Genomic DNA, 17,505 nt, shown 5'->3' with positions numbered 1-17,505 from the left:
GGAGTAACGTCAGAATAGGTGCAGGGGGGAGGGAGGGGCGCACGACGACGGCGGGGAGGGAGGGTAGTGCGGACTCGGCGATGTCCTCTCCTCTCTCCTCTTCTCACGCGGGCCGACTTACACGTTGCTGTACCAGCTGTCCAGTCCGGAGATTTCACAAAAGAGCCAGCAAGGCGGATTAAGAAAACCGCCGCCTCGGACTCACTCGATAATGGGCGTAGGGACGAGACGATTCGCAGCGACACACCTAGTCTCGGCGACGGCGCACCTCTCCTGTCTGTTACCGCTTACGTTACCTAACGCAAATGAGACGGTTCCTAAAGTATGTATCGGACACATTTACAGAATTATCCGAAGACGAATTACGTGGGGGACAAATTAACCAGTACGAAATTAAGATGCATTGATCTCATATGTTAACACCCACGACAATTACAATCGCTGACGATTAACTAAAAGAACCTCCCGACACGCGATAGGTCCGACTATCGGGGCAGTAACATACACAACTCGAACGACGATATACGGACACGGGCTCAGACCGCGACCTCGTCCCCTGGGTACATTTTTTCGCAAACTCGAACGCGAACTCCGAGACACCAAGACTGCTGTCTAACTCCTTGGCTCTTCCATCTGTGCCTCTAACTACACTGTATGTATTAGTACGACAACGTTAATTCGACGGGCCACACTGGCAGTAGAGCGAGACGCAGCGGAACGCACGTCACACGTCAGATCTCGCGTCTTCTCCCTCCGCCCTTTTAGACTTTCTTTGTGACCGCGCCGGCGACGCTCTCTTCGGTGTGGACACAGGCCGGACAAGTCATACCTGTACTGTCTGTCTGTCTACTACTGGCTCAAAATGTAGAGACGACACGACAGTGGTAGTTGTGTATTCAGACGAGGAAAGAACGAACGGGTTACTCGGGTCTGGCCATACGCTGACTGACTGATCGTGAGCCGACTAACTTCTTTCTTGGACTCACAACTGACAAAGAAAATAATTCTCTCTGCTCCGCCCGTAGCGTGCGCTTCTTCGGCTCTCGCGCCAATTCGCGCCTCCCTCCCCTCGCGCCCGCGCTCGCGCAACCCCCGCGACCCCGCACCGCGCCTGGCCGCCGCCCGGCCACCTCAGAGGCCGCCGCGTAATACCGGCCGAAGCCCGGAGCCTCATCTATTTGTTCGGTAAAGGAAACTTTTAAAAACGCTTCTGGATGACCCCTGACACTTCCGCAACAAAAGACATAGCCAAAAGGGTTAGCACAGTTTGCTGACTAAATCGTGCACCGGATCGTAACGGACACACAGAAACACAAACTCGAGATTTACGAGATTTTGGTGAACACCACATAACGACAGCAAAACTCTTCGCTTTGTACGAAACCAACATCACGGCGGAAGGGCACGGGAAATTAACAACATTTGGACGTTGTTTCGATCACGTCGTGAGCAGAGCCAAAAACAATACTTTCGGGAGTGTGAGTAGGAGTGCACGAGGTCGATGGACAAAGACATGAACGTCGAAACTTTCGTGTGAAACTTCTATACAACTGGAAAGAGGGTAACAAAAGTGGTGCGTGTGTGTACATTGAACGAGGCCGCGACAAAAGAGACACCTCCGATCCGCATGTAACACACGCACGCTCTCCTCCGAAATACGATTAGTTATAGTCTAAAGTCGCACAAAGTGAACTCGAGAGTCAGGACTCACCGTCAGAACTGACTGAAGAATGACCGAATACGGTTAGGGTGAGGAGAGAGGGTGGAGTGGGCAAAAGGAGAAGGAACGTGAATGAGACGAGGTAAATGAGAAGGAAATAGACGACGAGAGTTAAACGAGGACTAAGGATGGAAAAGGATTAAGTGGCAGAGGGGAGTAAGAAAAAAGCAACAGTCATTAGTAGAGACACTACGAGAGGCAGAGGGCCCCGGCCCCAACAAAAGTGACGGCGGGAGGAAACGGATTGAGCGGATACGATCTAAATCGACATACTAATGTCGATGGTCGGCTTTACGTAGATATAAACGCAAGCGGTACTGTACAAGTTGTCGGTCTAGCGGGTCCTATACAGATAGGTTAAATCTAGGGGTATTCTGAGACTCTCCTTTATAGGTTACGTTCTGAGTAATAGAGCAAAACGACAACGAAAAAAACAAGGCTGCTCGGGTGACGGTTGAAGTACAACAAGGCCAATGTCGTCAACCGGTAGGGGTGGCTCAGTGAGTAGTGTAAGTGGTAGACTCGTAGTCGTAGTCGAGTACGAGGCCGCGCCACGTGAGAACGACGGAACGTGTATCGGGAAACTGCCTTCGTCCAAACCAAGCGTCCGCTGCCGAAAGTGAGGTGACAGGTATGGTGTTATTCTAAAATACTCTCTGCACTACCCGACCAACTATTGGAACTTGTATAAAGACGACTGACGTATTATACCCGCAAAAACACGGCCGAAGAACCAAGACGACCGTACCGGTAGTAGAAGTACTTTCGTCCCGCGTCACGCCAGTAATCTGCGCGTCGCTTCGCCTAATGCACCGGGCCCGCGCCCGCCAACGTGGCAGGGTAACTTATGGCAAGTTATATATACGATATGTAACTCTATGTTGTGACCAAACACACATTACGCGTCAACGATAAGTCGACATGATGGCGGCGCCGTAGAACTCTATAGTCGTTATCTCATAAAATTACCCTATAAGCTAGAGTCGTTGGGGGGCCGCCAGTGAACAGGTTTTTCGGTGAGACTTTACCCGGACACTAAGTCTCGACTCAAACGTGTCCCTGGTCGGGTGTACAACTGGACACAAAGATAAAAACCGGGAGAGAGAGGGAAAGAGTGAACAACAAAAAAAAGAACCCCGATTGGCTTTAGGATGCAGGTCCGCTTCTCCACAGTGCAGCCCGGGGAAGCTGCGGCTCTGGACCGCTGGACAGGCGGGCGATATACGCGGAGTTGTAGCCTGCGTGGAGAAACGGAGAAACCTCTCTTCCTCTCAAACACAACTGGGTAATTCATAGAGGAGAAAGGAGAAGAAGAAGAAGAAGAAGAAGAAGAAGAAGAAGAAGAAGAAGAAGAAGAAGAAGAAGAAGGGGGGACAGACGGGGCCGGAATTGATCATGCAAGGCGGCGCGAATGTGTTTATAGGCTATGAGGCGCGGGGTGGCTTCCTCCAGTTACTTCCTCATTTTTAAACACATTACAGAAGACAATATTCACACACAATGGGCCCCATAAACTTTCTCCTCACGTGTGCAGTGCCCCGACTGTTCAGCTATACCGAAAATAATTTATAATCTCATTAGTTTATTCATCTCTCCTCTTGCCCTTAAGCAGCGACGAATTTCGTGAAAACCGGTGTGTGTTACCATGGCGACTCGTGCCAGCTGGAGCAAGTGAGCACGCAGTCGGGAAAAAGGTGGTGACTTTTTATGAAGAAAACAGTAGAGATTACAGGGACGCCTGGTCGGGTGCATCAAAACACCTATCTCGCCAAATGGAGGTGGGCGCAACAGATGTCGTGGAGATTTAGAGCAATGAAGCCCACCATCAAAACTGAATGCATGCTTTAGCCCAATACGTGCCTGCTGCTACATCAATACTGCCTCTAAGTGGCAGGTATGCCCCCTTGTGAAGTCTAGGGGTCCCGGGAGGACCAATAGCAGGGTCTCCATCAAGGACACCATGGTGCCACAGTGTTAAAAACAAGCATTCAGAAGCGTTCAAATATCAGTCAGCCGGTTACATGGCTATAGGAAAAGATTTAATAACAACATGTCTTCCACATTACTCTGCCGAAAGTTCAATTTTCAGTTCAATTTCACATTGATTTCAGCGTGCATTAAGGTGAATCACCTTGAGGAAATGGAGAGGTGTATCTCTGCCTCACACACTCTCTCTCTCCTTCCTCTCACACACACTCTCTTTCTCTCCTTCCTCTCCCTCCTCTTCCTAAACCCCCCCTGTACCTCTCCCTGCAGCAGTGGAGGGGAAAGCTCTCCCTGGAGATTCCTATCTGAAACAACAGTAACAGAGACGGTTCCAGTAATATCAGGAAGATGTAGATGATGGTTATAGATTTCAGGGCTCTCAGGTGCATTAGGCTGTATTACAGCTTCCCCACAAGGCTACTTAATGCTCTCTTGCAATGGAAACAGGATGGCAGTTGCTGGGCATGTATGCACAACCACATGTAGCCTACACATGCATTTGTGTAGATTGCCTATACGGACAAATGCATACATTCAAGTCACTTCAAACATGCAGGGTTGCAGCTGATGTTTAAAAAATAAGATTTTTGGCACTGAGGTCAGCTCTGTGATTGGTGCTGCTAGATCTGTGGCAGGGGTAATGTGATCCCAGACCTGAGGCTATATCGTCTACAGTGGCCGTGACGGAGTATCTGGGAGAAAAACACTCTCTTTCCTCACCGTAGTGTTGTAGTTGAACCGTGGAAGCTCCCTAAATTAAGAAAACAAACGGAGAGGAACTGAGAGAAGATGGTTATCAGGCACCATCAGATACCTTAGCGTCTGTTCTCCAGGGGCATGAGGCGCTCCGAGCACATAAAGCACTTTTTTGGAGCATTGACGGCGCCTCTAAAGTAGGGGATCTATTTATACTGGCCTAGTGCTGTCTGTGGAGCTGTCCAGTGTTGAAATGGATGGGGATTCATGCTGTTTCACTTCAGCCACTTCTCCTTTCTTCCTCCTCCGCTTTCTGCTTCTCCAAAGCCTTTTCCTTTCTCTCAACTGAATTATTTCTGTCAGATCATACGCAGATTTCTTCTGTTTCGTTCCCCTTTATTCCTTTCTCCATTCCCTTTTCCCCTCTTTACTTTCACTTTGATTCTCATGTGGGCTCTTGTCAATTCCGATTGGTTTACACGCCATTCTCTCTTTGATTTCCTCCCTTTTGTTTTTCTCCCCCTGCTCACTCCTTCTCTTCCACTGTGGACACATTGCAGGAAGTGGTGGTCATCTCGTTTTTGCAGCTCTCTCCAATTATGCTTTTGTTCCCGAGACATCCACCGGGACTGGCTTGCATGCGTGATTGCACACACACTCCAGACTTGAGGACAAGCAGACAAACTGACAAGAGCAGGAACGTGGTTTGCTCCACTCCCCTGCCAATGCATGGGTCAGAACATCTCCTTAAAGCTGAACGTTGTTCACATACTGTTGCGCTGTCCCTTAACACGTGTTTCGGTTTCTTTGGGGCCCTCACTGCCCCCAGTATCTAGTTACTCAGTGGGATGAGGCAATCAGAGAGGCAGGCAAGGGCATCATGCACTCTGTGGGAAAGAGTAGAAAGCAAGTGGAAGAGAGGAGGCTGGAGAGGGAGGGAAGGAGGGAAATAAAAGGCTAGTTGTGGGAGAGAGTGAAAGGGAGACAATGAGCATTGGGAGTTTGGGGCTGGCTGAGATGTGTGGTGAAGGGAGAGGGGAGAGGAGCCAACAGATAGAGGGGGTAGATATGGAGGAGGAGGATGGCCAGGAGGGCAGGTGGTTCTGTCATTAGCTGCAGATTAAAGCAGAGGACAACTCCAGAGGACTCACCTCTGATTCACACAGTGGTACTGCAGGCAAGGACAAGCCTCCCGGGAGACATGAAACATACACACACACATGTGTAACACTTGCTCAAAACACAGTAGTGATTCTCAGGATTACCCAGAGGCTCATGAACACACACGAAAACACACACAAGCATAGGCATACAACACCCCCTCCTCATTTAGCATACACACAAGATACGCCGTGACTCACAAGAACATGCTGACTCCCACACACATGCCACATACAAAGAGCCATGCAACATCGACATGCACACACACACACATGCACATCGTTGTGCTCATTAATCAAATCCCCGGTTTTAATTAGGATTCAAATCAGTTGCTGTGGGAACCTTGCCCCCTTGGAATGGTAAGGTAAAGACTCGATGCTGCTGCCTCTAAAGTCTCTCTCGGAAGCTGACTTGAAGGGGACAAATTCATAATACCTACTATTCAGCTGGCTGCATTCTACATTGCATTTTCACACAGACACATTTTTTTTTTTCTGGAGAAGCCTTAAGGTGCATGATCTGAACTTCAATTTGAGCTCAGTCATAAAGAGGGGCACAAAAGTGAAAAAAAAGGTGGAATTACGACAGCTCATGTAGCAGCCGCGACAATTCCATGTACATTACCATGAAAATACCATGTGTGTTGGCATTAAAGGGGCCCTTCATGGTTCGCAGGGGATGGCCAATCGATCACTAACACGAGTATGCCATTGTGCTCTGAAAGTTTTCACGTGGTGAGGCATGTAAAAGCACTTTCACACAGTTCTAATAGACTGCTTATCTTTGCTTTTTACCGCAGCCAGGCAATTTCAGCCGAGCAAACGACTCTGCACTCACACCAGGGCTGCTACAGTACACCGGGTGCAAGAACTTTGCTCTGAAAACATCATTCAAAGTGTTCTCACAAGGGCTCCATTAGTGATCAATAGGATATATTTGTGAGAATCAGCCCAGTACTTTCATTTTCTGTCTGACTCCTCTAGAGCTAAGTCTAGGAATCAATATGCTAACATTTCTGTTAATTTGAATCAGACTGAGGAAATATTTATTCAGTGACTAATCAAGCTCTATTTTAAGCAGTGTGGAGGTTTTAGTGATAACAGTGTCTCATCTTGCATGTTGATAGATCTACCATTAGCTTATACAGAATGCGCTCAAAGCTCTAACTGTAGTGGAAGCATGCCGCCTTCTTTCGTCCCGAGAGCCTTAAAAGCAGGTGAATTAAAGGAGGGGAGGATGCCAAGTTAAAGCCATTAGGATACGGGAACTCAGGCGGGTGTCTGGCTAGCCGGTTGTCATGGCTGCGGTGTTTATCACCTCTTTCTGCCGACAGAAGCCCAGGGGAAAATCAGATTGGCTTCAGACAGAGAGAGTTGGTGAGTGAGGGGGAGGACATATTGGCACAGCAGAGGGGTGAAATGCCAACACGCTGCAGAGCTGAGGAAGGGCACTGGACAAATGTCAATGTGGCTTATTCATGATAAGATTTCAACCATTTGACTATGATTTAAGGTTTGAGGGTTTACTGAAATTTTCAGATGATCATTTATCGAATTCAGCAAACCTTATCTAGTTTTCGTTTACTCGCCTTCGGTTTAGCCACTTCTCTGTGCCTAAACTCAATTGTCATCTCTGTTTAAAAAACCTATCGTTTTCTCTGCAGTCCCCCTCCAAACCATTTTTCAACACCTGTCTTACTTTGATGTCTCAGGGGACCACTTTGAGTAAGGGCATTTTTACATTTCAAACACCAAATTCTGTGGAAGAAATGCAGATTGTTAGCGATTTCAAAAAATACCTGGAAGCATTTAAAATTCTCTAAATATAAGTGGTAAAATTTGCCTAACACCCCTCGTGGCCTATGTATGCCACCTAGCGGACCCTAAACCGATTATCCCAGCGTGTTGCCTCGTACAGGTGCACGCGGAGAGGTGGGGGGTACAATCCCACTGTGGCTGCCATGTGGCTAGCTGACAAGACAATTCACATCCAATCCACTTCTGACCTCCTATACTGGCTAAGGAGATGAGGGGAGCAATTACATTTACCGGCTATGACAAGTGGTCGGTTAAACATTCTCAATCTAGCATTCATAATCATAAACAGATGGCTGGCAGCTGCTGGTAACATCAAGGTGGCTACTTGTCGCTGCCGCTATTTGTCTGTTTCTCTGCAGCTATCACAAATGAACCACTCCTGACTGGCCTGCGCGCACGTGTTAGCACCGAAACCACGCCCCATTGAGCTTAGAACCAATCGGAGAGAAGCCTACTGAAGCTCTGAATCCTCTCAGCCAATCAGAGTGTGCCTTGTTGAGGAGACACTAGTATTCACATATACAGAGGCCCTTATGCTGTAAACAGGAGCGAAGGTATGGATATATTGTTGCCTCACCGGCTTCATGAAGTAGCTATTAAAGTTTCAGTTCGGCTTGCCTTGAAACAGACTGTTAACATAATGTGTTAAAGGCTATTTTAAAGAATATGTGTAGGAGTTTGTTTGCACTAAGTTGTTTGGTTAGCCTGTACTGCCTGTAGCAAGCATTACTCTTTCTCTGTATGTATAGGATACTTCGTGGCAGTTTTTACTCTGCTTCGTGTTGGTTTTGTTTTGCTGTGTCGAGTCTTGCTGTGCATATTAGAGGTTCAGCATTAGGTTGGGCTGGTCTGCCTGGCTGGTTTTTTAGCTGACAATAAGCTGAATAGGGCGAAACCACCAGACAGCCTGTGTGAATAGCTGTATTGTGGGCGCTGGCTGCTGTGTGAGTGAACCGTCTAGTTTCAAACCTATAGGCCTCTTCCACAGAGGGGGTCCAGGTTACTCTGTGTTATTGCGGTCCCATTGGTTTCTGAGCTTTCATTTTGACGATACTCATCCGTCGGGGAGGCTTTTCACCATAGCTCTGTTCAGGCTGACACGGTGTGCTTCTGTGCTGAGGAGAAAATTACCGGTTAAAGCGACCTGTCCTGTTGTTTATGGTCGCGCATTGCTGTCAGCCCGCAGTGCAAAATTCTCATCTTCTGTGCTGAAGATGCCGCAGACAAAGAAATCCAGAATCACCCCAGCCTCGGTCCAAAGTGGAGCCACCGCAGAAGATGCAGAGCAGGTGTCCCGGGAGCAGTGCCAGGCTGCAGGGGACGGAGGAGGAGGAGAGGACAATGTTGGAGACAGCGAGATCATCAAGTCCCCCAGTGACCCCAAACAGTACAGGTAAAGCAACTTAAAATCATACTACATGGGGCTATCCTGAGTATTATTCATTTTACTTTAACGCTGCTAAATGATTATCTCCTTGATTCTGCCCTTTATCCTCCCTCACCTTTAGTAATATGATTAACATGCAATGATGCACATGCCAGGCTCAAATGTTCTCATTTTCATTAATGTAAAAGAAAATGACCCAGATCCACTAACCCAGATCTAAAAATGATGTCTCGCCTCTTATCCAGCTAGATCCGTACACTATTATTGTAGTTTGATGGGATGATTTCATGCTATGAGCACACGCCAGTGCCTCAGGCCTCTGTGGGCCATTCACAGAGAAATGTACTGTGGAAAATCATAGTAGAAGAGTGTCCTAAAGGATATGAGATTCACTCTGCAAAAAGCCATCTGATTGAACAGACCCTTCAGAATAAGTAAAAACAATAAATGCTGTAACACTCGTGAAATAAACACTTTTGTATTGCTCTGTATGCTTTGAACTTTCTCCCTACAGATATATTGTGCTAGACAACGGCCTGCGAGCTTTGCTCATCTCAGACTACAGCAACCAAGCACCGTCTGAAGGCGACGACTCAGATGAGGAAGACGAAGAAGAAGAGGAGGAGGACGATGAATCTGGAGATGAAATGGAGGAAGAGTTTGAGGAGGAAGATGATGACGAGGAGGGGGGCAGTGATGGAGAAGAGGATGGCGATGAGGGGAAGAAGAAGAAAAGATGTTCAGAGAAGCAGGTATGAAGTGTCTTATTTTTGTCGGTTCTGTTGAATGGATATCCTTTCACTACTGTGCCTAAAACACCCAGGCTTCAGCTTCTTAAAGGATATGTTTTTCTCATTGTGGAAAAAGGACATGAAAAAGAACAAAAACAATTCATTTGTTAGTTTTATGTCAATACTCATTTCCTGCCCCGTCTGTAACCCTCAGCTGTATTCCCAATCATTCCTGTATAAAGTTTCCTAATGAAACGAGGCTAATAGTTCTTTGGAAAGCCTGGGCAGTTTCTTTTGTAACCAACATTAATAAAAGTAGCTTACATAGTGCATTTATTAGAGGCTATTTTTAGACACAAATTTGGTGTGAATATTCACAGCAACATAAGGGTGTATGTTAACCTGGTGCGCCAGATGGTTTGCTACACAGAACCATCTGAGAAGCCGTCATTGGAAACTGTTTTAAAAAGGTCAAGCACTTTCAAAAACTATTTGGCAGGTGATCGAATGAACCATCTGTCCATCAGCTTGTAGATTGAAAACATCTTGCTCATAGAGTAAAGGCTTTCGTGTCATTCTTCGCTCTTCTTTCAACAAATATATACTCACTCGTTATGATATAACTGATGCTGTTGCAACATCTACGCAGACCTCTTTAGGAGCCAGCATTGATGTTTTAAACAGTCGACTTTCCGTGTCGTCACATCAAAGCGCAGCTCCTCACAGGACGCTGACATGAACCCCTTACTTAAAACCTGATTAGATTAATTGTTGAATGATCTTGTGAAAATGTAGCTGCTATGCAAGGCAAAGTGTACAAGGAAATGATTCAAAGTTAACCACAGTGCCTCTTGTTAAGGTTTAGAAGAAGGATTCTTATTCAGATTATTGTATTTTCCATTCAATTTACATTAAATGGACTTAGGTAATGTCAACCGAAGCAACACTCACCGTATACAGCACAACATGCAGTTCAGACACAATTCACCCAAATATTGCATCATAAAGATATTCTTAATCATCTTAAACATCTCACACAGTGCTAGGGTTTGGCTCATCCATGTCTTTTTGACTGTTTTTAATTCACAACAAAGGGGTTTGGTACAGAGAAATAAGCTATATATATATATCAGACTTTATAATCACCAGACTTAGGCTTTGAGTTCAGTGCCAGACTCAAACATGACTCTATATCCTGTGTGTGTGTGTCAGTCTGCAGCCGCTCTGTGTGTTGGAGTGGGAAGCTTCAGCGACCCAAATGACCTCCCTGGCCTGGCTCACTTTCTGGAACACAGTAAGTAATCAACCAAGGACGGTTTAAAAAAAGGAAATTCTGATTTAATGTTTTGCATCACATTTCAAGTGAAGTCCTTTGTCTTCTTTTTAATATCACAAATCAAAATGTACCTCCATATAATTTAACATATAAGCCGCTTTTGATATGGACAAGAAAAAAACTCCTTTTTGATGTGGGCGGAAAAAGGAAACATCAGGGAAAGCGACCATATTTAATGCATTCCAGGAGTTGTTTTGTTATTTTAAATTATTCAGTTTACCCTCTTTTCCTTAACCTGATTTGTCTGCTTCTACTTCAGTTAATCATTTCTCACATTTCCCAGCAAACCCTTCACCATGCAACCTAAATTAGGTTAGGAAAGGAGTTTTTCCTTTGAAATGCAAAATATCCTTTGGGTTGCATTCCAGTCTACTCACAGTGGAGAAATGGTTGTATTCGTCTCTTCTTCTGATGTATTTGTTGAGTATTCATCCTAAATGTATTATTTAATAAAGCATTGGTCATTCTTTAATGGACTGTTTTGTCATCAAAACTGTCACCAAATGAGAAATCAAATTCACCGTGGGATATATATAATGCAACACAGTTTTTTTTGGCCAGCCTTCCACATAAATAAGAAAACCACAAATGGAGGAGCTTTGGTGGATTTCTTTGTTTTATTTACAACTGTTATCTTCCCTCCCCCCCTACTGTTTTTTTCATTGTGTCCAAGTGGTGTTCATGGGCAGTGAGAAGTACCCCTCCGAGAACGGCTTTGATGCTTTCCTGAAGAAGCACGGTGGGAGCGACAACGCCTCCACCGACTGCGAGAGGACCATCTTCCAGTTTGACGTCCAGAGGAAAAGCTTCAAAGAGGCTCTTGACAGGTGAGGGAGGTTTCGAGTTTTTATTATCTTCCGCGCAGTTGATCTTCAGAAGTGGACTCCTGGAGAACCGTCCAATGATTTTCAGATAAACCAAATACACAGGAGACTCAAACAGGGGAGAAAGTAAACTCCAAAGAACATGTTAAAACTGTTATTGCAAAAAGAGATAGCTTTCTCAAACTTCATGACGAAACCCTTCCTGGTAAAGTTGTACTTGCAGAGAAAACACACTTACCAGTTTTGAATTCTTTTGGATAATGAAAGACCTGCTTATCATTATTCCATCCTACTTTGACATGTCTCCATGCTTTAATGTTCAAAAGGCTCTTTATTGTTCTCATACTGCCTGTGCTGCAGCACCTCTTTTCACCCTCTGTCTGAAACCAGAGCCCAGTCTGCTCTGATTGGTTAGCTGGTCGGCTCTGTTGTGATTGGTCAAAAGCTTAGAGATGTCCCTTATCCTTATTATGTACAATTTGTTGAAGCGCTAGACAATAGAAGCCTGAGTATTACATATTGATGTCACTAAGTAACTGAAGTTAGGGAGGGGGAAGGGAGTGTGTGGGAGAGAACCTCCCTCTGAAGGAACTTTGGGATTTTAGCCTTTTCAGACCATTTACATGCACAAAAACCTATATAACATACTACAGGCAAGAGAACCCCCCCCCAAAAAACTTAACAGGGCCCCTTCAAACAGCTGATTTCATGATCGACAGCCCAATAAAAATGACAGTAGGCAAATGTATGTGTCAGCATGTATGAGAGGAATAGCTGGCAGGATGAAGGACAAACTAACTACAAGCGTAAAAATGCGAAAATCTGATTGAAGTTTTACTAGAGCTGAATGAGATATCTGTTACTTTGCTTTGCTAAATTGATGCTGTAATGTTTCCAATACCTATAAAATACAGTTTAAAACAAATCTGCTGAAAACATGTCTCAGAATCTGATGAATCGCAGGATATGGTGTAACACGGACTCCTGATGTGACAAACAATACAGGCTCAATCAGCCGCGCAGCATCCTGGAGTTGTCTTTATCTGTCGGCATCTGATTGCCTCAGTCTGACCTGTGTCCTTTATCTCTGGCCTGCATGAGGCCTCTGATTATATCCTCTCTGTGCTTTCCCCTTCTTAGGTGGGCTCAGTTCTTCATCTGCCCTCTGATGATCCGTGATGCCATCGACAGGGAGGTGGAGGCCGTGGACAGCGGTGAGTCCTAGTTTCTGAAATGTTCACCTTTTTGTATTTGGAGTACATCTTTGAAACCTCTGCGTAGCTGAGCTCTCCTCTCACCAGCTCTTCACGCACATCACCGTCTTTCTCTGTCGTCTCAAATGTTTCTGCCTCTCTCCTCCACCCTGTCAGAGTACCAGCTGGCTAAGCCGTCAGACTCCCACAGGAAGGAGATGCTGTTCGGCAGTTTGGCCAAACCTGGACACCCTATGGGCAAATTCTGCTGGGGTGAGTTGGTAAACACAACTACTGGGACACACAATACACACAGGGCCTCCTTGGGGTATGTTCAGCAATAGCAAACAGGAGTTCTAAGACTGACGCCAAGTTCCCTTTTCTTGCTGATATCCCAGCATTTGTAAACTGTTTTTTTGTATACAGTGTTTTAACGTTGAATTGATTGCTTACTTTTGACAACACCAGGGAATGCCCAGACGCTGAAGCAGGAGCCAAAGGAGAAGAAGATCAATGTCTATAAGCGGCTGCGTGCTTTCTGGAAGAAACACTACTCTGCCCACTACATGACTCTAGCTGTGCAGTCAAAAGGTCAGGAAAATCCATTACATTTATTATACGTGTAGAAGAAGCCTTATTAGAAGAATGACAGAAATTGAAATTGTTTTTTTTTAATAATCCCATACAAGTAATGAGTTAATTGAAAAAGCAATCTGTAGATTAATATACAATTAAAACAATAATTACTCGCAGCTCTAATAAGGATTCATCCATGTTCAGCCGACTGTGGTTAATCATTCCTGAATTAACTCAAATTGCGATATTTCTCAGAAACATAGTCGGAGACAGAACATCTAACACGTGTCTTCAGCCTTCACAGAAAATATCACACGGCTAATTAACTACTGCAGGCAACTAAAGCAATGACTAGTGTTGACATTTGTGCCGAGAAAAAAAATCCTCCTCACAACACAGCTGACTTATTTGCCTTCTTGTGTATTCCGATTGGGACCTTCTGTGCTATTTAAAATCCGTCTTCAGCTCACAAATCTCAAATGATATAAAGGTGTTATTGTAATTAGACCACCACCATTTTATTTGTAGGTAATAAGGAAGTATGACAACTGATAAAATTACAACTTGACACAAGGTTTAACTACAATCAACGAAATTTGAAAGGAACTGCCACCGTATACAGCAGTTACTGACTTGGGTTGCTCTCAGGCATTGCACCCAGCTGTAAACAACAGATATTATTATCTTTTGTGAAGTGGATACAGCAAACACTGCTTTTTTTCAAATTAAGTGGACAAATCCCACTCTATTTTGGTCACCACTTACTCCTGAGGCAACTCTCTTTCTCTTTAGCTGCTAATTGCTCCATTAAATTCACCAGCGGGGCGCTAACTTTGTCTTTCTGCCGTTCGATGCTAGGCAGGTACTGTACAACATGTTTTTCTTTTATTCTGGCTCAGCCACGGCTGGAGAAAGTCCTGATTAGAACGGTGAGACTGCAGCCAAACGGTGAAGTTGCCAGCCGCAAAGCAAAAACAGTGAGCTGGAAGACGCTAACACACTCTCTAGTGCTGAGGGGAACTGCATCATTCTCTGTATGAGAAATTACTTTCACACAACCCACTCATTTGTTCCATTGTTGATATAGAAATAGTGATTTTTAGCAGCTTTAAGTTATTATTCCTTTAAGGGTTCAGCCCTTGTATCTAATGAACTAGGCATAGGAGCTCCTTGAGCAATGCAAGAGCAGCCGCTGTATCCATTTACAGAGCAGACAAACAAACTGGGCTGAAAAGACTCATTGCGTCGCATTGTTTTATTAAAGAAGAAAGTCAATAATTGGCCTTTTTCCATCATGCTGTGAGCTTTCGATCACGATCTGAACTCATGCTGCGCGCAGGGCGGGAGTGTTTTTCCTGGAGCAAAGAGTGTTTGCACAAAGAGCAGAGATCATTTGTTCAAAACATAATCTAGCATGAGACAGATCCAAACGACATATTGATATGGCTGCTGATACTGTTAGTATCGATAGCCCTGCTGTAGGAGAGTGCTCAGTAAACAGGGAGGCTTTTATCAATCAGAAACACATGCATGCATCCTCCTAGTAATCCCTGGGTGTGTAATTTGAGTCCCACGCAGGATGGAGGGACTGTATCAGTTACAATTAAACAGCTATATTGAATAACATATTTTTAAATATGTTGGATTACATGGTGTTTTGTAATGCATTGAATGGTTATTACGTAAGAAAATGCATAATATCCTAATGTACCGTTATGTAAAGTATGTGAACCCTTTGGAATTACCTGGATTTCTGCATAAGTTAGACCCTCCAGAAAAACGCGATTCTGCGATCGCAGAATTTACCGCATAATCAGCAAAATGGCGCAGATTTTGAAAAGGCCGCATATTTATCAAAAGGCCGCATAATACCCGCATTTTTCCACACAAAGTTGAGAGAAAAAAAAAGTTGACTCGTCTTGACGTGACGTCATCANCTGTGTGCCTTGGCAGTCTCAGTTTAAAAGGCCGCATATTTATCAAAAGGCCGCATAATCCCCGCATTTTTCCACACAAAGTTGAGAGAAAAAAAAAGTTGACTCGTCTTGACGTGACGTCATCAGCTCGCGCATCACAGAATGTAAACAACACTGTATAGAGTGAACGTGTGGAGCTCACACGATAGAGAAAACACCAAGATGAAAAAATCTAATCCATCTCATTTACCGACGAACATTTCTACTAAAGACCGGGCAAAAAGTGGTGGGAAACTATTCTGCACCCCGTGCAACTGTGTGTTGGAGCATAAGAGAAAATCGACGGTGACGACCCACTTTGATTCATTCAAACATTCGAAAATGCTTTCTGCTGCTGCGGACAAGAAAGCCAAACAACTCACATTCACCGAGGCATCAACCTCCAAATCCCTTTCGAGGGCTACAAGAAACGAAGTGAGTAGCCTACAAGATTGAAGCTGGTCAGATAACGAACGAGTAAATGAAAACGGAATGAGGCGGAGAAGTGTGTGTGTGTGCGTGTGTGTGCGTGAGATTAAAAAAGCCCAATTGCTTTTACAATAAATAAACATTGAATGTGTTTAATTGAATAGTAAAGGGGTTTAACGTTAGTGGCAGGTTGTGTGTGAGAGANAGAAAAAACTTTGCTGCACGTTTGAAGTTTGCAAAAGAGCACCTGGATGTTCCACAGCACTACTGGCAAAATATTCTGTGGACAGATGAAACCAAAGTTGAGTTGTTTGGAAGGAACACACAAGGCTATGTGTGGAGAAAAAAAGGCACAGCACAGCACACCAACATCAAAACCTCATCCCAACTGTGAAGTATGGTGGAGGGAGCATCGTGGTTTGGGGCTGCTTTGCTGCCTCAGGGCCTGGACAGATTGCCATCATCGACGGAAAAATGAATTCTCAAGTTTATCAAGACATTTTGCTGGAGAACTTAAGGCCATCTGTCCACCAATTGAAGCTCATCAGAAGATGGGTGATGCAACAGGACAACGACCCAAAGCACAGAAGTAAATCAACAACAGAATGGCTTCAACAGAAGAAAATACGCCTTCTGGAGTGGCCCAGTCAGAGTCCTGACCTCAACCCAATTGAGATGCTGTGGCATGACCTCAAGAGAGCGATTCACACCAGACATCCCAAGAATATTGCTGAACTGAAACAGTTTTGTAAAGAGGAATGGTCCAAAATTCCTCCTGACCGTTGTGCAGGTCTGATATGCAACTATAGGGAACGTTTGGTTGAGGTTATTGCTGCCAAAGGAGGGTCAACCAGTTATTAAATCCAAGGGTTCACATTTCTCCATCCTGCACTGTGAATGTTTACATGGTGTGTTCAATAAAAACATATAATTGTTTGTGTGGTTTTAGCTTAAGCAGACTGTGTTTGTCCATTGTTGTGACTTAGATGAAGATCAGAACACATTTTATGACCAATTTATGCAGAAATCCAGGTAGTTCCAAAGGGTTCACATACTTTTTCTTGCAACTGTACGTATATCCCCCCCCCACCCCCCTCTCTGGTCGCTGAAATGGGGTATTTAAATTATGGGCGAAAAGTTTTATTTACAAGTATTAAAAGTAAGCATAGGACACCAAACCAACTGAGACCCGTCTGTCCGCCGCATCTACACACATGCATTCCCAAACATTTGGACTACCTATGTTGCAAATGTATTATCTTTTCAATTTACACACGGCATCTATTGCACGTCTGTCCGTCCTGGGAGAGGGATCCCTCCTCTGTTGCTCTCCCTGAGGTTTCTCCCATTTTTCCCTTTAAACTGTGGGTTTTCTCTGGAAGTTTTTCCTTGTACGATGTGAGGGTCTAAGGACAGAGGGTGTCGTATTGTCATACTGATATTCTGTACAAACTGTGAAGTCCACTGAGACAAATGTAACATTTGTGATATTGGGCTATATAAATAAACATTGATTGATTGATTGATTGATCTACGCACTGTACAACACGCACCTACACACTGTACCACACACACACACACACACACACACACACACACACACACACACACTGTAAAACACACACCTACACGCTGTACAACACACGCCTACACACTGTACAACACACACACACACACACACACACACACACACA

General features: G+C 44.8%; 2 protein-coding genes across 2 annotated transcripts in view; both read left to right on the top strand.

Moving 5' to 3' along the window:
* Positions 1-17,505, top strand: part of LOC104965963 (gamma-aminobutyric acid receptor subunit alpha-6-like) — a 599,227-nt gene that overhangs the window by 115,900 nt on the left and 465,822 nt on the right. The window lies entirely within an intron of this gene.
* Positions 7,944-17,505, top strand: part of nrd1a (nardilysin a (N-arginine dibasic convertase)) — a 20,543-nt gene continuing 10,981 nt past the window's right edge. The window contains exons 1-7 of the mRNA XM_010795424.1: positions 7,944-8,773; positions 9,282-9,519; positions 10,711-10,792; positions 11,508-11,661; positions 12,799-12,872; positions 13,029-13,124; positions 13,320-13,442. Of these exons, the coding sequence (XP_010793726.1) occupies positions 8,595-8,773; positions 9,282-9,519; positions 10,711-10,792; positions 11,508-11,661; positions 12,799-12,872; positions 13,029-13,124; positions 13,320-13,442 (946 nt within the window). The 5' untranslated portion in view covers positions 7,944-8,594. The remainder of the gene's footprint in view (positions 8,774-9,281; positions 9,520-10,710; positions 10,793-11,507; positions 11,662-12,798; positions 12,873-13,028; positions 13,125-13,319; positions 13,443-17,505) is intronic.

The sequence above is a fragment of the Notothenia coriiceps genome, unplaced genomic scaffold (genome assembly GCF_000735185.1).
Source record: "Notothenia coriiceps isolate Sejong01 unplaced genomic scaffold, NC01 NC01_scaffold00037246, whole genome shotgun sequence".
Taxonomy (NCBI): domain Eukaryota; kingdom Metazoa; phylum Chordata; class Actinopteri; order Perciformes; family Nototheniidae; genus Notothenia; species Notothenia coriiceps.
This window is presented reverse-complemented; position numbering and strand designations above follow the sequence as displayed.